The 21,639-nt window shown below is 51.4% G+C and overlaps 2 protein-coding genes across 4 annotated transcripts in view; one reads left to right on the plus strand and one right to left on the minus strand.

Moving 5' to 3' along the window:
• Positions 1–18,507, plus strand: part of SAMD11 (sterile alpha motif domain containing 11) — a 196,198-nt gene extending 177,691 nt beyond the window's left edge. For all 3 annotated transcript variants that reach the window (XM_071767379.1, XM_071767377.1, XM_071767378.1), the window contains 6 exons: positions 356–471; positions 850–928; positions 1,960–2,672; positions 10,484–10,608; positions 14,560–14,670; positions 16,822–18,507. In XM_071767379.1, the coding sequence (XP_071623480.1) occupies positions 356–471; positions 850–928; positions 1,960–2,672; positions 10,484–10,608; positions 14,560–14,670; positions 16,822–17,070 (1,393 nt within the window). In that variant the 3' untranslated portion in view covers positions 17,071–18,507. The remainder of the gene's footprint in view (positions 1–355; positions 472–849; positions 929–1,959; positions 2,673–10,483; positions 10,609–14,559; positions 14,671–16,821) is intronic.
• A 1,884-nt stretch (positions 18,508–20,391) lies between these two features.
• The window catches only part of NOC2L (NOC2 like nucleolar associated transcriptional repressor), a 41,512-nt gene continuing 40,264 nt past the window's right edge, over positions 20,392–21,639 (minus strand). The window contains exon 19 of the mRNA XM_071767380.1: positions 20,392–20,822. Coding sequence (XP_071623481.1) covers positions 20,677–20,822 — 146 coding nt within the window. The 3' untranslated portion in view covers positions 20,392–20,676. The remainder of the gene's footprint in view (positions 20,823–21,639) is intronic.

Genomic DNA, 21,639 nt, shown 5'->3' on the forward strand with positions numbered 1-21,639 from the left:
CAACCCAAGCTTGCTAAGGGGACAGGCAGGTGGAGCATCTTCAGCCTTGACTTTTCTAGCCCTGGGCAGCCAAAATTCCTTTGAACAACCCAGCAGAAAGGCCATAGAAGCAGAAGTATATCAAGGTGGGAAGCTTGTGGAGCTGATGGAGTCATGGCTGCTTTCTTCTCATTCTGGTTCTACTTCTTTTCTTTTTTTCCCCTCCCCTTTAAAAGTCTTGCACCTTTTCATCTCAGAACAGCCTCTGGTGCAGAACACAGGTCATCTGCAGGAAGGATGCTCTTCCTGAGCCCTCTGGGCACTGAGGATGGTGCCTCCAGGTTTTCAATGTGAATTTATTTTCTGCTTTTTGCAGGGAGATATCCCACCCACCGCCTCTGCTTTCACCCCAGAATGCACCCCACATTGCCCTGGGGCCCCACTTGAGACCTCCCTTCCTTGGGGTGCCTTCAGCTCTCTGCCAGACACCAGGTGAGTGGTAGCACCAGACACACTTGCCATCAGCCAGGGGATGTGGGGAGAGCAGAAGTACAGTCTTTGGCAAACTCTCCTTTAGCCAAGCAGCCCAGACATGTTTTCTGTGTTACTGTTGTGCTGACTTCACCCTTGTTTTGCACTGACAACAGCAGGTTGCCTTGCTTGCTCTCTCTTTTAATCCTCTCCAGCTTCCCTGCTCCCATGTTACAGCAGTAGGCTTGGAAGTGAGGGGAATAGATGGGCTCTACAACAGACAGGCAGCTCTCAGCTGCCCTTTCCTGCTCAGTTGGCCCTCTGGGGAGCTGGCTCTGAGTTAGCAAAGAGTCAGTGCTGAGATGAATAACCCCATGTTACTGTTCTCCCTGTCCCCAGGTTATGGGTTCCTACAGCCAGCACAAGCAGAGATGTTTGCACGGCAGCAAGAGATGCTACGAAAGCAAAACCTGGCCAGGTAAGGAGTGCAGAGGGCTGGGCCTGGGCTTGCCTTGGATTTTTCCTTCCCTTTCCTAGCAGCAGGCAGAGTAATGTGGGATGCTGTGCTGGATGAGCTGTGGACAGGTGACAGAGGGGTGTCTCAAGTGAGACCAATGGGATCATCAAATCACAGACTGGTTTGGGTTGGAAGGGACCTTAAAGATGATCCAGTTCCACCACCCTGCATGGGCAGGGACTGCTCCTGCCAGCCCAGGTTGCTCCAAGCCCCATCGAACCTTCAACACTGACAGGGATGGGCAGCCACAGCTTCTCTGGGCAACCTGGGCTCACCACCCTCACACCAAAGAATTTCTCCCTCATAAATAATCCAAATCTCCCCTCTTTCAGTTTAAAACCTTTACTCCTGTGTCCAGTTACTTACTACTGTGTCCAGTTCTGGGCCCCTCAGTTCAGGAAGGAGATAGAGGTGTTGGAGCAGGTCCAAAGGAGGGCAACTAGGCTGGTGAAGGGACTCGAGCACAGATCCTATGAGGAAGGGCTGAGGGAGCTGGGGGTGTTGAGGCTGGAGAAGAGGAGGCTCAGGGGAGACCTCATCACTCTCTACAACTCCCTGAAAAGAGGTTGGAGCCAGGGGGCGGTCGGGCTCTGCTCCCAGGGAGATATCAGTGGGACAAGAGGCCATGGGCCAAGGTCTGCCAGGGGAGGGTTAGGTTGGATATTAGGAAGAAATTCTTTCCAGAGAGAGTGATCAGGCATTGGAATGGGCTGCCCCAGGGAGGTGGTGGATTGTCCATCCCTGGAAGTTTTTAAGAAGAGACTCAATGTGGCACTCAGTGCCATGGGCTCAGGGCTCAAGGGTTGGACTTGATGATCTCAGAGGTCCTTCTCAACCTGGCTGATCTTGTGATTCCTCATCCTGTCAGGCAACGTGCAGGTTTGGAGGCAACACCTTGGTCCATCCTACAAACTCTGGTTCAGCATGCGTGGGGGTTAGCAAGACCTTCCAGAGCCTTTCCACTGATGTTCCCTCTGCCTCTCCTCCTGTAGGTTGGAGATGTCAGCCGAGATCATCCGCCAGAAGGAGCTGGAGAATCTCCACCGGCAGAGGCTCCTGGCCGGTGACCCTCTGAGCCTGCACCCGGGCTTGCCCCCAGACCACCCGGCCCTACGCAACGTGCACGACATCCCCGAGGGCCACCCGCTGCGGGAGGAGCTGTCCCGGAGGAACGCCATGCTGGTGCTGCGGCACAACAACACCCCCCTGCTCTCCCTCAACCCCAACCTCCCCAGCAGTGCCACACCGCCCAAGGAGCAGCCCCGCCGGGGCAACAGCCGAAAATCCGCGCAGCACCGCGCAGAGCCGCAGGGGGGGCTGAGCAGCGAGGCCAAGGAGCAGGCGGAGCCCCGGGTGAGGGAGGGAGCTCCGGACTGTAACGATGAGGAGATGAAGGACTCTGAGAGCGACGCGGATGTCAGCGACGAGAAGCCGGAGAGCCTGAAGGCTGAGAGCAGCGGTTCGGCCGCTGACCTGAAGGAGTGCAAAGAGATTGGTAAAGTCTGTGAAGGGGCCAAGGAGCTGGGGGAAGCAGCTGCTGGCCCAAATGCCCCCTGCAGCTCCTCCAGCACCGAGTCCCCCAGCCACTTGCTTGGCCCTGGCATCAACAAAAATGAAGTGAAGTATCTCCCACCAGCCTCCATCCCACCACCTCAGCCTCTGCCCTTCGGATTCCCCTACACCATGAGCCCCTACTTCCATGCAGGTGAGTGCACAGGCTCTGTCACTGAGTTACTGCCTGGAGCAGTGCCATGTTTTGCAGTGTGCTAAAAGTGTCTCCTGTCTGGAACGTTTCCAGGGCAATGTGTGAGACTGCACCTTTGGGATGAGGTGTCAGGGTTCCCCAGCATTGCCTTACACACCTTGACTGCCTTGCACCTTTTTCCAGGGCTCTTTTCTCCTGCCTGTGGTGTATTTCTCAGTCTCAGAGGCACTGGTAGAGATGGCTTGGTGCCTGTTGGATGGTTCAGCAGGGCAGAGAAGTCACTTCCAGTTCTCTTGTCCCCAGTGGCACAGCCCCTGCAGGGGCAGGCAGGGCTGGAGCCCGAGGGGAGCAGTGAGCACGGGTGATACAAAGTCAGAGTTCATCCCCTGGCAGCTGATCTGTCCAGGATTCTCCTGTAGGCAGAGCAGGATGGCAGCCCCTCTAGCCTAGCCAGGAGCCAGATTCTGCCTCAGCTAATTACTTGGCTGAGCAATTAGCAGGAGGTAGGACCTCCTGCCACGTGGAGGAGGGAGAAAGGGGGAGGGCACGGCATGTGTGTCGCTGTGGCTGCCTGTTTGCTATGCAGAGAGCTGCTGCGGTTGTGAAGGAGGCTGCCCCATCGCTCATTAAAGCTGCCTCCCAACCAGGAAGGAGGAAGCGATTTTTCTATGACAGGCAGGTGGCCAAGATGATAAATATTCCTGCTGCCTTGGGCTGCTGAGGCTTCCTCACAGGAGCCTTTTTCTCCCGGCCATTAAAAAGGGAAACACACAGCTCTGTGGTGCTCATGGCTTGTGTGAGGCTCTGCAGGGAGGCCTGGATGGTGGATGGGTTTCCTCCCTCCCCCAGCAGTGTGTGAGCTGCTGTAATAGGCCATTTATTATTATCACTTCCAATTTATATCATAATCGTGTCTTGAGGCCTCGGCAAAGAGCAGGGCTGTGTTTCACTGCCCAAATCCTGGGCAATCCTGATTTGTGGAGCCTGTTCCAGAGCTGTAGGTCTTTTCCTGAGGGCCCTTTTGCTGTTGGCTAGCTTTGGGTGTTGTCCTGACTGTTAATACTGCCTGTTTGCAGGGCAGCAGCACCAAGCTTACACCTTGTTGTGGTGTAGGGACTGTACAACTCCATAGCAAACCTCTCACCAGAAACAGGCTTTGGGAAGCACAGTATCTTGTTTGGTGCAGCACAGTGGGTCGATCAGGCAGGTGAGAGTTCAGCAACTGAAATACCAAGGGCTGTATTGATCCAGATGCTGTGGGATCATGGGCTCTGCTGGGGTAACATCTGTCAATGAAAACTGTGTTGCTTTTGGCCCCTGGGGAACACAAACCACCTGAAGACAGACAAGGCAAAACCACATCCACCTCTCCCCCCTGCTGCTAGATAATTTCTGTAATCCGTTCTTTCACAAGAACTGCTCTTCTGGCCAGGATGGTCATGATGTTGTGTTGTACACTGGAGGCTGGTATTATAGAAATAACCTCCTAAACAAGGCAGGTAACCTGGTAGGCCAAAAGGAAGAGCCAGAGTAAGGAGAAGAGAAAAGTGGCTGGCTGAAAATGACCATTGAGTTTCAGGCAGCTCCTCTGATTTCCAGCAAGGGGGAGGCTCCTCCTTTGGAGGCAGGGAGCTGTTTTTGTCCCTGCTGGGAAGAATATCGATGAGGCAGCCAGAGCTGGGTCGATTCCCTGAGCTGCCTTCTGGGGATCTGGCAGCTGCTCAATGACCTCATCTCGTCAAGGTTTCAGCAGCCTTGCTCCCCTCCTCCAGCCCTGTCCTTTGGAAAAGGTGAAGGATGGAGCATGCAGGAGGCTAAAATCCTTCAATCGATCTGTAGTCTGGAGAGCAATTAACGCGAGCCTGCCCGTGCTGCTCCGTGACCCCAGTCCTCTCCAGTGTGGGAAGGAGGGGGTGCATGCCTGGGGAGGAACAGGAGAGAGGTGAGAGATTAAATCTGGTGGGCTGGCTTCCAAGTGGGTTGGTTTTGTGCTCTGGTTACCCAGCTGGCACCTGAATTGGCTCCTCTGACACCAGGAGTAAAAACTCCCACGTCTTTGCGCAGCAGAAACGGCCTTGTTGCAGCCCAGCTGCTGGATTTGCAGCAAAGGTTTCCCTTGCTGGGGTGGCCAGGAGGTGGTGGTCCTCTTCCTAACCCCTTCATCCTTTGGCTTCTCTTCTGAAGCAGCTGGAGACCAGGAGGAGGCAAAATTATAAATGGCCCAAGGCATGGGTGGGGAGGGCTTTTACGTGGACACCTGTCTACAAGACACTGGCCTGGGACGATGGATTCTTTTCAGTCTCCACATGCTGGGCCCCATCTGGTGAAATGCTCTGTAATCCATTACCAGCCTTGGACCATCATTTATCATAGAGCAAGACAGAGGAGGCCTGGCAGGGAATAGATGCTGCCCTTTATGCATCCTCGCAGGCCAGCAGGATCCAGTGACATGTCATTATTATAATAGAAGGTGCATCCCTTCCAGCCACTTGGCACCTATTTGTTATCATTCTCCAAACTGCCAGAGCAGGGAGGGGGAGTGGGTGAAGTCGGGCAGCAGAGGTGGAATAGACAGTGCAGGATCTTCCTGAGGAGGGAGGACAGGAGCCCTTTTGCCCTAGGGGATTTAAAATTAGAAAGGGCTCATAACTGGGTGCAGTGGGCTGAGGGCTGGTCCTCTACCAGTTGTGAATTAGCTGTACCCTGAAGCCAGAGGAACCACTGCTCTGTCTTCCTGCAGAATTCCTTCCTGGGTTATATCCACAAAAAGGGCCGGAAGGAGAACCGGGAAAACTCCAGGCCCGTCAGCCTGACCTCAGTGCCTGGCAGGGTTATGGAACAGATCATCCTCAGTGTAATCACACAGCACCTGCAGGATGGGCAAGGGATTAGACCCAGCCAGCACGAGTTTAGGAAGGGCAGGTCCTGTCTGACCAACCTGATCTCCTTTTATGATCAGGTGACCCTCCTGGTGGATGAGGGGAAGGCTGTGGATGTGGTCTATCTGGACTTCAGCAAGGCCTTTGACACCGTCTCCCACAGGATTCTCCTGAAAAAGCTGTCAGCCCACAGCTTGGACAGGGGCATCTGTGCTGGGTTAGGAACTGGCTGGAGGGCCGGGCCCAGAGAGTGGTGCTGAACGGGGCTGCATCAAAATGGCGGCCATGGTGTCCCCCAGGGATCAGTGTTGGGCCCAGTGCTGTTTAATATCTTTAGTGAGGATTTAGATGAGGGGATTGAGTCCATCAGCAGCAAATTTGCAGATGACACCAAGCTGGGGGGGAGTGTGGATCAGCTGGAAGGCAGGAGGGCTCTGCAGAGGGACCTGGACAGACTGGAGAGTTGGGCTGATTCCAGCGGGATGAGGTTCAACAAGGCCAAGTGCACTTTGGCCACAACAACCCCGTGGGGAGCTCCAGGCTGGGCACAGAATGGTTGGAGAGCAGCCAGACAGAGAGGGACCTGGGAGTCTGGATTGCCAGGAAGGTGACCATGAGCCAGCAGTGTGCCCAGGTGGCCAAGAAGGCCAATGGCATCCTGGGCTGGCTCAGGAACAGCATGGCCAGCAGGTCCAGGGAAGGGATTCTGCCCCTGTGCTCAGCCCTGGTGAGGCCACAGCTTGAGTCCTGTGTCCAGTTCTGGGCCCCTCAGCTCAGGAAGGAGATTGAGGTGCTGGAGCAGGTCCAGAGAAGAGCAAGGAGGCTGTGAAGGGATCCAGCAGAATTCGTGTGAGGAAGGGCTGAGGGAGCTGGGGGTGTTGAGGCTGGAGAAGAGGAGGCTCAGGGGAGACCTCATCACTCTCTCCAACTACCTGAAAGGAGGTTGGAGCCAGGGGGTGTTGGGCTCTTTTCCCAGGCAACTCTCAGCAAGACAAGAGGGCACAAGAGGTCTCAAGTTGTGCCAGGGGAGGTTTAGGTTGGATATTAGGAACATCTTGGATATCTGGATATTAGGAAGGGTGATCAGACATTGGAATGGGCTGCCCAGGGAAGGGGTGGATTCTCTGTCCCTGGAGATACTTAAAAAGAGCCTGGATGTGGCACTCAGTGCCATGGGCTGGGAACCACGGGGGGAGTGGATCAAGGGTTGGACTTGATGATCTCTGAGGTCCCTTCCAACCCAGCCCATTCTATGATTCTATAATTCCTGCATCTGGTGACTTCAGGCCAGTGACACAGCTGAGGTGGGACCAAAAGGGCAGGGGGGGGCACACTTGAACACCAGGGTGCCGAGTACCCAGAGTGGTGACTGAGTCTTTGGAGCTACTGGGGCTGAGCTCTTCTGCAGTCACCCTGAGATTGGGCTTTTCTGCAGGGAATGGGAGTGTTTTGCCACTGATTTCACCCTCCAGAGTTTTCCACCCTCTAGTTTTTCAGTTCTGTAGCACAGAAATTACTAATAAGCCAGAATCCAAAATATTGGTATTTACCTTCCCCCTCCCAAAGATATTTCCACCAGTCAGTCCCTGTTTCCCAGGTATAAATGGGAAGGGAAAACAAACTCTCTGAGATAAATATTTTGGCTGTATTACATTTCTCTGTGTGTGGGTACGTGGAAAATATTTCTTGTTCCCATAAAGCAGGTCTGTCTTGCCCTCACTCTTGGACACAGCAGGCTCACTGTCTGTCTGTCTGTCTGTCTGTCTGCATCTTGACCTCTCCCTTCCTTTCTTCTGGGGGCACCAAGAGACAAAGGGAGGAAAAACAAAGGGAAAAAAAAAAAAAGGGAAAAAAGCAGGAGATGCAGTTACTAGTAACCCTGTCAGTAACCCTGCACATTGGGAGCATCTCCAGGCGTGCAAGGACTTGTGCAGGAGAGGGAGGGCAGGGAAGCCTCACATCTTTCCCTTCATCCCAAAGAGTTGGGAAGGTGGCATCAGGGCTGCATCCCTGCCCATGCCGGGGGGACCTGGGGAGTGGCTGTGGCTGGAAGGGACTGACCGGTCCCTCTCCACACAGGCTGAGGTTAAACCCTGAGGGTGGGTCTGGCTGGCTGGTGAGTGGGGAACTCATTCCCAAGCACTGTGCTGCTGCAATTCAATCCTTGGCTTGCCTTTGGAATAAGGAAGTACCTAATTTTAAAGCAGTTGGCTGTTACAGTCAGATCCCCTCGGAGACGCTTGCTCTGGCTGCAGATGGAGGTGTCTCGCCCCAGTGTTGACTGTGCCTGGAATAATTGAGTTCAATTTAACTTCCTCTATTTACCAAGCTGTAGCCACTCTTCCAAAAAAGAGAATTACACCCCCTGAGAAAGAAAAACCCTCCTCTCAAACAGCAGGAAAAAAAAAAGGGGGGGGGGAGTGGTGGTGGAGGAAAAAAGCCCCCAGCCATTTGGGTGCTTTGTGAATTTGAACATAAGCAGCTGGGAGTTTGTCTCTTGGAAAATGGAACGCCATAGGAATGAGAATGAGGGCTCATGTCCATCTGTCTGTCTGGTAGGTGGGGGTGGTGAGGGGAAGGAGAGTGCTGGCCAGCTCTTTGGCAGCAGCCTCTGTCTCCATCTCCTGTGCCGACAGACGCTCGGCCCGCGGGAGAGCTGCTGGGTCTCTGCAGCTTTTATCAGACACAAAAAAGTATTTGAAGGTTTTTTCTAGCTGGAAGAAAAGGGGTGTGAGGGGAGCGAGGAGCTGCCTGGCCTCCAGAGGACATGGGGTGCCAGTGCTGGGGAAAACAAGCAATCCCTGCCTGGCAGGGCTGTCCTGGGGAGTGGACAGCAGAGCACCTTGCCAGGTGGTGGCTGTGCTGGAGGGGAGAGGAGCTGTGCTGGCAAGAAGGAAAGGTTGTGGCAGAGACTCAGGGTGAGAAGGGGAAGAAGAAGTCTGGTTGTTGCCCACAGTGAGCACCCTGGGCTGGTAAGATGTGCTGGCAAGGAGACCTTCAAAGATGTGCTTGAGTTCATGAGGCAGGAGGACAGCCCTGTCCCTGCTCCGAGGGACAGGTAGAGCTGGCAGAGGCAGCTCCTGTCCCTCCCATGGCTTCAATCGAGATGTTCTGGCTCTGGAGCTGGCACTCCTCTGTTTGCTCTGCCTGGGGGGTGCAAGGAGAGCTGCAGACTTGGGATGTTGGTGAGCAGGGGCTGGCCCTCCCCCCCAGGATGCTGCTGGTCCTGGTCTGAGGGGAGGGATGTCCACCCACTGCCCAGAGGGTGCATGGGCTGCTGATGGGCATTGCTGCTCCATCCCCAGGGAAGGGTGAGGCTGGGAAGGGAAGCGGGAAGTTGTGAAGTGGGAAGTACAGTTCAACTGTAGTGGAAATGATTACATAGTGTCTGACTGCTGCTGGTGTTTTAAAAGCATCTTATTGGCATGATAGCTTCCTCTGTACATCCTGTCCTTTTCCTGTAACCTTGGACTGTGTTGGTGGCTTTGCCAACTACCCTAGTGGAGGACCCAGCATGTGGCTTTGCTGTTTGCTTTTTCCATGCCTCTGACCTGGCTCTTTCCCCCAGGGAAGCAGCCTCTTCTCCTTCCCTTTGGCTGGTGCTTCCCACCATGATTTTGTGGCATGCCACTTGATCTTGTCATTACTTGCAGAAGTGCCACCTGACCTGTGGACAGGAGCAGAGGAGTCACAGCAAGGGGTTTCCTCCATGGTTCTGTTCAAACACCTCAGGGAAAAACCCTTAGGCCCATGGAACAGATAATTCTGTCGTGGTAGACCCCTGGGAGAAATGTGTTTTCTGGGAATTTGTTGCTTTGTGCACAACAGTTTATACCCCTCATAAACTCTTTGCCCTCTGTAGTCATGGGTGTTCACATCCCTGTAAATGTCCAAGGACATCACAAGATGTCCTTGTCACCTTTTGGTCTCCATGATACCATGCAGCAGTTAATAGTGCCAATAATGCTTTTTTTTTTTTTTTTTTTTTTCCTTGAAGTGGTGCTTTCTGGAACAAAGTTTCTTCACAACTTGTTTCTGATTGTGTTTCCTTTATACTCTATAGTAGATACAAGTTTCCTGGCTGCCCTCTCTCTTCCCATTTCTTATTCTCAGTGCCTCTCTCAGCTCTGGTTGGGTTCTCTCCCCACATGCACATCCCCTGCTGGCAGGTGGCAGGGGGGCTCCTCCAGCCTTTTGGAGCCCATCACCTTCCTCTCTGCTGACAGGGCTGGGACCTGAACCACTGGTGTGTTTCAGAGAAGTGACACATGGGCTCACACCAAGCTGGACTCTGCAGGGACTGCCAGGGGTCATCCCCTCAGCCCCCAGGGAGGGAGGGGAGGAGGGAGGGAGCCCCAGCTCCTGGGACAGACTCATCCCATGGATATTTTCAGGCTGGATTGAAAACGAATACTTTTGGGGGAAAAAAAAAAAGAGCAAGACTGGAGCATTCTCCAGTGATTCATGCACCAGCAAGGCAGTGGGCCACCAGGGAGAGCTGCCTGGGCCCCTTATCATTCCGAGCACGTAGCCAGGAGAAGGGTTGGGGGAAAGAAACCCAGAGGGCAGGCAGAGTTTTCCGCTTTGCGGTGCGTGTGGAGAAACACTCCTCCAGGGTTTTTTCTTTTCTCTCCCCTCCCCCTGTTTCTTCCCTGCAGCTGAAGAACATTAAACACATGAAATGCATTAGCTTGGATTTTTTCCTTTCCTCTGCCCCCCCCTTTCTAAGCTGGGGACCTCCAGGAGGAAGAGGCCTATGAATTGACCCTGCCCAGTGCTTTAATTGACAGGTCATTAAAGATGAATGTGTGGCTAGAGAAAAATATTCAGATTGCAGGCTTGTTGTTGTCCGTGTGGGATTTTAATGATTTATGTTTCTTTCTCCTCCTCTCCTTCCTTCCCCCCCTCCCCCTCCGACTCCAAACAATCCAGGCACCATGGGAGGTCTGTTTCTGGATGGTGAGGAGAGCCCTGCACTGGAAGATATCAGCAAATGGACAGTGGAGGATGTGTGCAGCTTCGTGTCCAACCTCTCTGGCTGCACTGAGTACACTCAGGTAAATCTCTTCACAGCCTCAAGACCATCATGGGAGGAACATCCTCCCTGTCATCCCCTATGTCCCCCCTGACTGTTTTCTTTGCACTGTCCATCCTAGGAGAAAGGATATCTCAGAGCCCTGCAGAGAATCATAGAATCATAGAATTGGCTGGGTTGGAAGGGACCTCAGAGATCACCAAGTCCAACCCTTGATCCACTCCCCCCGTGGTTCCCAGCCCATGGCACTGAGTGCCACATCCAGGCTCTTTTGAAATATCTCCAGGGATGGAGAATCCACCCCTTCCCTGGGCAGCCCATTCCAATGTCTGATCCACCCTCTCAGTAAAGAAATTCTTTCTAATGTCCAACCTAAACCTCCCCTGGCACAACTTGAGACCTCTTGTGCCCTCTTGTCTTGCTGAGAGTTGCCTGGGAAAAGAGCCCAACCCCCCCCCTGGCTCCAACCTCCTTTCAGGGAGTTGTAGAGAGAGAAGGCCTTAAGTGTTTTGTTTTGTTGTATTTTCTTCTTTGGGCACTGTGAATAGTTCCTTGCTGCCAGGGAAGACCCTGAGAAGGTGTGTGATGGGCCTTGCAGATGGATGGCAATAAAGAGAGAGTCCAGTGGGACAGGATGGGAGTAGGGCCAAGGTTAGGAGTGAGCATCTGAGTTGCAGGGTTGATCATGGGCAGTGGCTCTTGGTGTCACTTACTGTCAGCTCATGTTTTCAGAAGCTGCCCTGTGCTCTGTTGCTGAACACAGTGGTGGCTTTGTGTGGAGCAGCTGTAGGGAGGGATGGGCTGACAGGTAGTTTCTGGATCAGGGTGGGCAGCTCACAGTGCCAGCCTGGCAGAAGATGCTGCTTTGTCTGGCTGGGGGGGCAGAGCAGGGCTGTGAGAGACCCTCCCTGCATGAGCATCCAGGTAACCTTCCCCAGCAGAATGATGATAACTGATTTTGAAGCTCATTATAGCAGAGCTGATACATCCATTGGTATGGGGGCTTCATAAAGCCTGCTCAGAGTGAGGTCATGAGGTGCAACACAAAGAACAACCCCAGGTTTTTGGCTTCTGCATCTGTTGGAGCCTGTGATAAATGCCCCATTGAGAGACCACACCAACTGCAAGGGCCCAGACTGCTGAGCTGCTGGGCCAGCCTGGAGACGAGGATGTAGTGTGCTTAGGAGGGAGGGACTGTGACCAGCACAAAGGGCCAGGACTGAGGACAATTCAGCCTTTCAGCAGTGAGACTTCCTAGGCTGAGAACAGGTCTTGAAGAGGAGGAAGGACAGCAGAGCAGGAATTGAGCTTTCCAGACACGCAGCTTCAGGAGGAGTTTCCCCGACTGACAGCTGGGGAGTGTGAAGCTCTGCTTTGACATCCAGCCTGCCTGAAGTTGGATTTCCAAAAATCTGCCTCCTGCCCCTCTTTGGCCCTTGCTGTCTCTCCCTCTGCTCACCATGGCAGGCAGGTTTCCTGTCCCAGAGCTTATGCCCTCCACCAGTCACTTTGAGAAGGGGAGAGCTCAGCACCCACTGCTGCTGGGGAAAGCTGGAGCCTGCCTGGCTCCAGGGAAGTGATCCTGCTCCATGCCACAGTGAACTGGGAGTGCTTGTGCATCCCCCCAAAAGGGAAGCCAGGAGCCAGGATTTTCTTTATGGAAACCTGGACTTGCCCCACACTCCCTCCTTGCTCAGGTGAGGGATGATGTGAGTCCCCACTCCATCCCTCTTTGCCCCTTAACATGATGTTAATGCCTCACAGCATGTTTGTTAAAACATGGTTCCCTCAGAGTAATGACAGAGATTTGGGTTGTGCTTGGATACGAATCAGGGTGGCTGGGAAAGGACTGGAGGGTCCATTCCTGGTTGTAGAGAGAGGAAGGGAAGGAGCACTGGTTGGAAAAGGCTGGTGGATGTGCAGGCATTTATGGGAGGGAGAAGCAGCAGCTCTGCCTGTGTCCAGGGGAGTTCAGGAGCTGGGTTTAGCAAGGATAAGGGGGTGGGAGCAGTGTGTGTTGGAAAGAACTCAAGCAAAAGGCTCTAAACCCAAACCCCAGAGCTACTTGCATTCTCTGTTACCCCCACCCCAACCTTCATGCTCTTGCCCTCGTGTCCGTGCAGTATTCCTGCATTCCTGCCTTAGAGAATGAAGACCAGAGCTGCCTGGAATCTTTGAATTAGGCCAGTAGGAAATGTGCACCAGTCTTTAACACAGCCACCTTGCAGAATGCTCATCCATTTACACCTTCCGTGCCAGCTCCTGGGGTACCAGTGGGGAAGAAATCAATAGCTTGCTGAGACAAAGGTTCAGCAATCTTCTCAGTGCTGTTGCAAACAAAATGTTTTACGATAATGGGAGCTGCTGCAAACAGCCTCCTGATGGCCTTGCTGTGTTGCATTGTGGAGGGGGTGCCTGGCTTAAGAGCTGATGTGTTTTTATGCACCATGGTTATATGCTTAACAGGTTTTTTACTATGTGAAAATGCCAGTGTTCAAGGGTGACCCAGCTCCCTGGCTCTGAACTGCAGAGCTGTCTGTGTTCTCCAAAACCACAGCTGCTGGGGAGGTCTGGCACTGGTCTGCAGGCTGCTTCTGCCAGGAAAAGCCAGCGAGTTTGGTGGTTTGCTGTGCATTTAGAAACATGTTTCAGGCAAACAAGAAAACTTCAGCAAAAACAAAAGTTGCTGTTCCCAATTTCAGGCCTTGACAATTATCAGCTTTGTCCCTGCAGTGGATCCAGGCCAGCAGGACACCCAAGGGAGATGCTTTGCTCAAGTTTAAGGCTTTTTGTGGATGGTTTTAGTGCCCAGCAGGGGGAGGCTTTTGGCTCCCAGCCATATTGGCTTCAGAGGAAGAAAAAGAAATTGGTCTGGTAAGTTTTCTTAGGTCAAAGAGCAGACACACATGCTGCAGTCATGAGCAGCTTTGCTGGTGAGGCTGACAATAAACAAACCCTTACAAGAGCTCAGCTGCCTTGGCTCTGGCAACCCCTGGCACTCTCCAAAGGGATGGCTCTGGGCTATGGTCTGCTGCTGAAATAAAGAGCTGTTAGAGTAAATTGAACCCCCTGCCCCCTGCCAGAGTTCAGCAGTGAGGATGCTGTGCATGAGCAGGATCAGGCCCCACAGGCAGTTCCTTTGGGTGAGCATCCAGCAGGAGCTGGGGTGTGAAAAAAAATGCCAGGGAGTGGAGGTGTGGTTTGGGAAGGAAAGGCAGGGATCTGACTGACACCTCCAAGAAGCAGGGGAACCTGCTGGTGACATTCCCAACTGATGGCAGTTCCCTCCTGGAGTATTGAGCCCATAATAAACACCCAGAGGCTGCTCCAAGCACAGCCCTGCTCTGTAGATGAAGAATGGAGCAATAAGAGCACGTGTCCAGACCATAACCTCACTAACACAGCACATTAGATGGAAAAGTCTTGCATGACCCTGTCATTTCAAATATATAGAGGCAAAAACAAAGTCTTTTTATTTTCTTTTCTGTCCTGAAGTTTGTTTGGCATGGCTGGGTGTCTGTATTAATAGGAAACTGCCATTTTACAAGGCCATACAGTGGCACTGCAGTATCCCATTACAATGTATTTATCAGTCCAGGTTGTGCTGGAAGTGTTGGGGGGAAAAAGCAAGAGCCTAATGCTGAAAAGTGTGAAGAGCTCACCCTCCCAGCATGACCTGTGCTGATCCTGTGCTCTAGGAATGGTTGGGATATATGACAGGCAAAATACCAAACTTGAATCCCTCTAACCTGCAGCATGTGCTCCACATACCTATTGGTGTGTTTTGCCCAGAGACTGTTTTGCAAATTAGAAGCTTTGAGAAGGAAATGCACAAAAAAGGGAGCTCCTCTTCAATTAAAAAAATAGCATTTGCTTCACTGAAGACTGCAAATACTCTTGAAGTCTACTGGGTCAACTTCTTCTGTCTTTTTCTAAATTTCTAAGCCTGTCCCTGTGTTCTGGTTTCTTCCAGGTATTCCGAGAGCAGGCAATTGATGGTGAGACCCTGCCCCTCCTGACAGAAGAGCACTTACTGAACAACATGGGGCTGAAACTTGGGCCAGCACTGAAGATAAGGTCACAGGTAGGAAAATTTCCTGTGCAGCAACAAGTGGCATGCCCTAAAGTTGTCCCTAGCTGGAACAGGGCTGTTGAGATCAGGTTTATTGAATATAAATTTTCAGGCAATACTTGTTCATTTATTTATCTGTAATTCTGGTTGCAACCAAGCTTGATCTGTCCTCCAAAATGCTCCATACCCTCATCTGGAGCCAGTCACATAACTTTCAAGAGGAAACCACTGCATGTTTTGTCTGCAAAGCCAGAAGCAAATAGTTTAGGATGAGTGATGGGAGGGAATAACAGGGATGCAGTGGGAAACTCCTAAAGTGCTGGTCCACAACAAAAAAAAAGGCTGTCCCACAACAACCAACCAGGAAAGAAAAAAGCTGGGAACAGGTGAGGCAAGGTAGATGGTTTCAAATCAGTTGAAGCTGAAAATAGCCATCACCAAGTACCTAAAGAAGTGAATAAAGGCATCCTGGGAACCACTTGTGTTATTTTTTCTGGACTGGATATGTCCTTTTGCTGCTAATTCTCCCTGTAACTAGAGCTTCTTGGCAGTTCTCCTTTTAACACACATTTAACACATCTCGGCATCATCTGTTGATTACTTTCCCACCCCAGTGAGGAAAGGACCATCTCTTCCCCTCTCTGCTGTGCCACTAGTAGACTCCTGGAACATTTTCTCTTGCTGATGGGCTGTGCCACCCTCCCACTGCACACACCCCTCTCCCCTTGGCCTGTTCCAGTCACTTATATTTTGGTAAAGTGGAAACAGAAATTGTATTTGCCTCTTGACTTAGTCAAGTTCTTTCTTTTAGGGAGCACTGTTTCCTCCTCACCTTCTCCTCCTTTGCTGTTGTCCCCTTTTGGTGATGGTTCTTCTCAAAATACCATTTTTTTTTAATCCTTGGTGATTGGCTCCCGAGTCCCTGTCTGTGTGTCCCCATCATTGCTTTGTTCTCCTCTAGCTGGCAGTCCCAGTGCCTCCCAGTTCAGCTGCTTCCACCTCCCCACGTCTAGATTTGAGTCCAAACAAGAGAAGATCTCCACTAACTTCTTGGGTTTGGGTTTTGGTTTTTTTTTGGTTTTTTTTTTTCCTTCCCCATTTAATGATCAGAAAATAGCTTCTGACACATGTGAGGAGCAGGCTGTTCCATGGTACCCCCCTGGGGTCTGTGTCACACAAACAGTTATGGCAGTAATGTTCAGCTGCACACCCAGACACTGCTCTGACACAGTTCCCTAACCCACAGCTCTACATTTGTTGCATTATGTTAAAACAATAAGAGCAACTTTACTACTTTCCCCACAGCCCTCACTGTTTATGAGGGGTCTAATAAAAAGGTTCTGTGGGCAATTGTTCCCTGTGGGTCAATTCAGTAGGAAATAAAACTCTTATGTTTCTTAAAAAACAGAATGGCAAATAGCTTGCAGACATTTTTAGATCAGATTTGGTGTGGGGGGGGAAATATGAGATATGGGCTGAAAGTAGAAAAACCCTGCTTCTATTTAATCAATAGTGATTAAAGTTCCATAATAAGGCATGGATGGGGAGGGGGAGTAAGTGGGGAGCAAAGTCCTGATGTTGCTGGCTGTATAATGCTGTAGTTGTCTGCTTGGAACACAAGCCCCTGTTTTTGTTTAAGCTTAAATTTGAACCAGCTGTGTAGGTGCTGGAAAGTTGTGGGGCCTTTGGCCCTTGCTGGGAGGCAAGAACTGCTGCAGGAGAGTTTGCTTCAGAGCTGCAGTTTCCTGTGCAGTCACAGCACCCATCCTATGCCAAGTATTTTTTATTTATTCCCCCCCCCCCAAAAAAAAAACTTTGTCCCGTTGCCCTCCTTACCCCCTGCCTCCCCATTAAGAGCTCCTCAGTAGGGCTGCTGTAGGGTTAGCAAAAGAACCAGCAAATTTTTCATTGAGTGGCTGTTAATGGAGCCAGGGAGTATTAGGAGCATTTCCTCCAGGAAAAAAAATAAAGAGGAGCCTTTCCCTGCTCTTCTCTGGCGAATCCCTAGGGGCTTGGGTTGTGGTGTCCTGGGGGTGGGAGCTCTTAGCTTTGTCTCACAGAACCTGGGCTTGCAGCTTCTAGGGCTTTGTGAAGACGATTTGTGCACATCCTCATCCCCTTTTACTCTCTCCCCATTTATTTCCTCCTCCTTTTTATCACCAGGTCGCCAAGAGAGTGGGCAGAGTGCTGTACATGGCAGGCTTCCCCATGGCTTTCCCCCTGCAGCCCCCGGGCTTACGGCCCCCGGAGCGGGACCTGCCCCCCGCCGAGCTCCGGCCCTCCTCCACCGGCAGCGTTGCCTCCCCGTTCAGCAGCAGCATGCCCGCCCCCAGCCGGGTCTCCCCCAAGCAGGAAAACGGGAACCCCTCCATCATCACGGGGCTCAACGACACCCCAAAACCTCCATCCTAACTGCAGGACAGCTCCTGGAGCAGAGTCAGGCGGACAAAGGGAAAGTACCGCGTGGTGGGAGCCCGGGAGAGCCTCCTGCAGCAGTGGGCAGACACAGGAGTGAGGAAGGGAGGGTGGGTTGTTTTTTTTTTTTAAGGTTTTTGGATGCATTTGCTTTTTTTTTGTTTGTTTCAACCAACAAATAAACACCAAAACACAGAAGTTTTTAAAAGTGTAAAAAAAAAAAACAAAAAAACAAAAAACAAAGAAAGGGAAGGAAATGATCCAAAGATGTACTGAGAGAACACAAGTGGAGAAAATGCTTCTGGAGGATGGCAGCAGCATTCCCATCCCACTTCACACCCCTTCCTGCTCACCAGTCTGAGGTGGAGAGCCGTGGACAGGGAATGGACAGTTTTTCCTTAGCTCCAAGGAAAACATGGCTTTCAGGAACCTGTGGGTGTGACTCCAGGCAGGGAAGGGAACGGGCACTGCTCCTCCCCATGGTACTCAGCACCCCCGAGCAAAAAAAAACCCTTCAAAAATGAAACCAACGACCTTCCCAGCTATCTCCTCCTCCCTGGAGACTGTACTCAGTTCCTCATTCAGGTGTCTATGCATCTCTAGCAACTTTTAAAACAATACCAAAGACAGACAAAGAGAAGAAAAAGAAAAAAAAAAAAAAAGGCAAGTTCCGGTCCATGTTTACTTCAGAGTGGATGGTACGGCACAGGCGGCTCAGTGCTGTCCCCTTGTCCCTTTCAGCACAAACAGAATGGACTCTGCTGGGACCCCAGCCCTGTGGAGGTGTTTGGGTTTGTGGCTTTATTTTTATTTTTTTCATTACCTTTTGTTTTAAAGAGAAGAAGCAAAGTGTGTGTGCGTTGGGGGGATGCAGGGTCACTCCAGCATGGCCCCCTCCCTCCTTCATGGCTCCAACAGACTCATTTATACATTTGGGGTGGGGTTTTGTGTTTTGTTTTGTTTTGTTTTTTTTTGTTCATAGGGTTGTTTTTATTCTTTTTAAAGCCTTGTTACAGAGGTGGATGTAGTTGCACATTCTGGCCTGCTGTGGACCATGAGACAGATACCTGTGCGTTCCCAGAGGAGGGGGAGGGATGCTGGGGGATTCAGGCTGAAAAACAATGGGTAGAGTTTTTTACTACTGTGAATGAGATGGTAACTCCTGGGGGTGACCTCCTGTGACTTGTACAGTTGTGAGCAACAATCACATGTGGTACTTTTCTCTCTCTCTCTCTCCTCCCCCCCCTCCCCCTTTTTTTTTGTTGAAACGTTGCACGTGCTACCGTTTTTCTTACAAACTAGCTTGGTGGTACATTAGCTTCTTTATATTGTAAAATAAAACTTTAAAAAAGTCATTATCCATCACATCACGATAAAAAAAAAATGCTTTCCAGCAATCAATTTAAATAAAAAACACTTAATTTACAAATGGTACCTACAGCTTCCTGAGCTGGTTGCTTTATCCACAGTCTCCCTTCTTCCCCTTTGCTTGCACATGACTTGCACATGACATGACTTGCACATGACTGCTGGGAACTCTTGGTGTGCTGGAGCTGTTCTGATTCTGGCCCAGAAGCCAGTTTCAGGAGAGCTTCCCAGCTCCAAGAGGCAGCCAGCAGAAAAGCTCCTTTTGGAGGTAAAGGTAAGTTAAACCCTTTTTTCCTAGTTTCTCACCTCTACAGTCGTGTCCCTGGGGGCTTTGCCAGCTCCAAGATCCAAGTCTGAGCACTCCCAAACTCCTGGTGAAGCAGAAGTTTAACCCCCTCAGAGTGGGCTGTGATTATTATTATTATTACAGTGTTGATGATTATAATAAAACCCAAATTACTAATTCTGAGGTTACTTCCTTCCTCCTTATAGGATGACGGGTATCTGGGTGTTGAATCTAGGAAGGACAGGTCTGGTAATTCCTGCAACTGCAGCTGGGAAAAAAGCTCTGTCCCTGTTCCTGCCCCCCAAGCTTCAATCAGACATCACAAACTCTGAATGCCACCAGCACCCCAAAATCCTGCACTGCAGCAGCAATTACCTGTGCAGGGTGATGATGCCTGGAAGCAGGAAAGAACAGGAGGAGCAGAATTTCCTCTTTACTTACACCAAGTTGTTACCACTTACACGGGTGAGAGGGAGACCACAAGGCAGGCTACAGTGCCTTTGGGGTTTTATCTGCAATAAATGGTTCTGAGCTGTGGGTTTGACTCCATGAAAAGAGAACTTCTTAAAAAAGGAAAAAGAAAAAGTTGTTCTATTAAAATGTGGTGGGGTTTTTTTTTTAAATTTTATTAAAAACTCATCTTGTCCAAACCAGGACATCCTTATGTGGAGGAGTAGAGATGCCTGAAGGGGACCATGGATGCAGGGCACAAGGCAGAGATGCCCCAGTCTGTGCAGGCAGCTTGGGCACCCCTAGTGTTGAGAGACAGCTCCTGACCTCACTGCATAGTGGCAGAGAAGAAGAAATCACATTTGGCCCTGGCCTTTTATCTTCTTTTCTAAAAAATGATCTGCATTAACAAATAATAATGCTCCTGACAGGCACAGTTAATGTTCAGGAGAGATTCTCTCAGGCCCTAAGAATACTTTACTTTCCTTACCTCTACTAAACCTCTACTTCTGATTTATTTTCCAAAGAAAAGTGCATCTTTTCTGAGTTGCCAGTCCTGTACACTACCAGTGGTCTCACCAGATGTCACCCAGCTGGCTCTGTGCAGTGCCCTCCCAGAAGCAGCACTGCTGCAGGACACAGAAGCTGCACCTAGAAGCTCCCCAGGTGATGCAGAGGTTGCCTGTGGGGTCCTGAGGAAAGGCTGAGAGCCCCAAATTGTGTTCACCACCAGCAGCTGGGATTGGCCCTAGAAAGAGGTGACTTTTATGTCACATTGTTTGATCTCAGTTCTGTTACACAGCCTGGGCTCGGTTACCCTCTGCTACACAAATGTATCCCATGTAAATTCAGCAGCCATCAATCACCTGAGGAAAATGTTTCCTACATTATTAGGTTTTGCCTCTTGCTCCTTCCATCACGACCTGACACCCTCCCCCTCCTTATCCTCAGGCACTTACTTGATGTTAAATTCTTCTGCCTCCAGCCAGCTGGATGGAACTGACTGAGCTGCTGATGTTGCAGGGGAGATCCCACAGCTCCAAACACTCCCAACAACTTCTTGGCCAAAAGGAGGGGTTGGTGAGGACCCCAGAGCAAAACACGGGGCCACAGGGCTGGCTGGGACTTACATAGAAGTTGTCCTGCCCCTTGGGCAGCTCACTCAGGCTCCAACAGGTGCTGAAACTGAGCCCTGTGCTGTTTAAAGCCACAGATTTTTAATGAGGACTTTTTATTGCCTATGCTGAGCAGTTTTTGCTGGCTTTGACGTGACCACAATTTTATCAAAAACAAAACTGGTATTAAAAAAAAAACAAATCCAACAACAAAAAAATACCCCCAAACAAACAAAAAAAACCTTTCAAAAGTCCAAGCAGTGTCTCTGCTGTGTCATTGAGTCCTTGGTGGTATCTGGGGTTGGGCTCCCACCCACCTCTTACCACCTCTGAGCCCATCTGCAGGTGCTGGGGATCCAGTGGGCAGCAGTGCTGGGAGGGGGCTCAGTCATCATCTGAGAGGGTCAGATCCTCCACGATGTCCTCCTCTCCCTGGGCCAGCTGATCCAGGTCAGAGCGTGACAACCCCCGTCTGCAGCTCTTCTGCTTCTGTGACCCTGGGGACAGCTGAGCAGCTTCCTGTCCTTCCTCTGTGGGTGGGAAGAGTGAGAGGTGTAAATCCAGCTTTACTGCGAGGGAGAGTGAGGCGAGCCCAGGCAGCCCGTTGCTAATTAATCCCAGACACTCATTAATTTATTGGCGCCGCTGCAGCTCCCGCTGGAGCCTGGTGCAGGGTGCTGGGGACAGCTCTGCCTCTGAGGCTCTCGGAGGGGAAGCAGAGGGGACCCAAATCACTGCTGTGCCTGAGCCAGAAACCCAAAATAGGAGCTGGGCAGGGGGCAGGCAGTGCCTCCCACCCTCCAGCACTCACAGCAGCTGCTGGGCTGCCAGGAGGGAGCTGCCAGAGGTAACTGCACAGCTCCCAAATGCAGAAGTGGCCCCGAGTTCCCTCCTGCCTGAAATATTTTAATCGCCAGACTGGATCTCTCCCTGCTCCCAGTGCCCTTCAGCTGCTCCTCCTGCTATCCCTGTGTCCAGGCACTGAGAGTCTCTGCTGGCTCCAAGCTCTGCTCCTGCAGCCCCTGTGCAGGAAGCTGCTGTTCGGAGTGCAGGAGGGATGGATCAGTGTTCCTGCTCCCCCAGACACCACAGAAATGTGATTTTCCTTCAGCTTGTCTGAGCACTCGGGGAGGCAGCAAGGGAACCCACTCCTGCTGTGTGCTGTACAGCACTGCCAGAAGAGGCATCACCCCCACATCTCTGCTCTGGGTGTGCACACTCAGCCACTGCCATCGGGCAGATTTGCCTCTCCCTTGGGCTCTTTCCCCCTTCTTGCTCTCCCTGTGCCCCAAACCAATAAAGAAATCCTGCACACAGGAGCTTTTGTGGCTGTTCCCCACATCACAC

This window comes from Heliangelus exortis, chromosome 23, assembly GCF_036169615.1.
Source record: "Heliangelus exortis chromosome 23, bHelExo1.hap1, whole genome shotgun sequence".
In the NCBI taxonomy this organism is placed as follows: Eukaryota; Metazoa; Chordata; class Aves; order Apodiformes; family Trochilidae; genus Heliangelus; species Heliangelus exortis.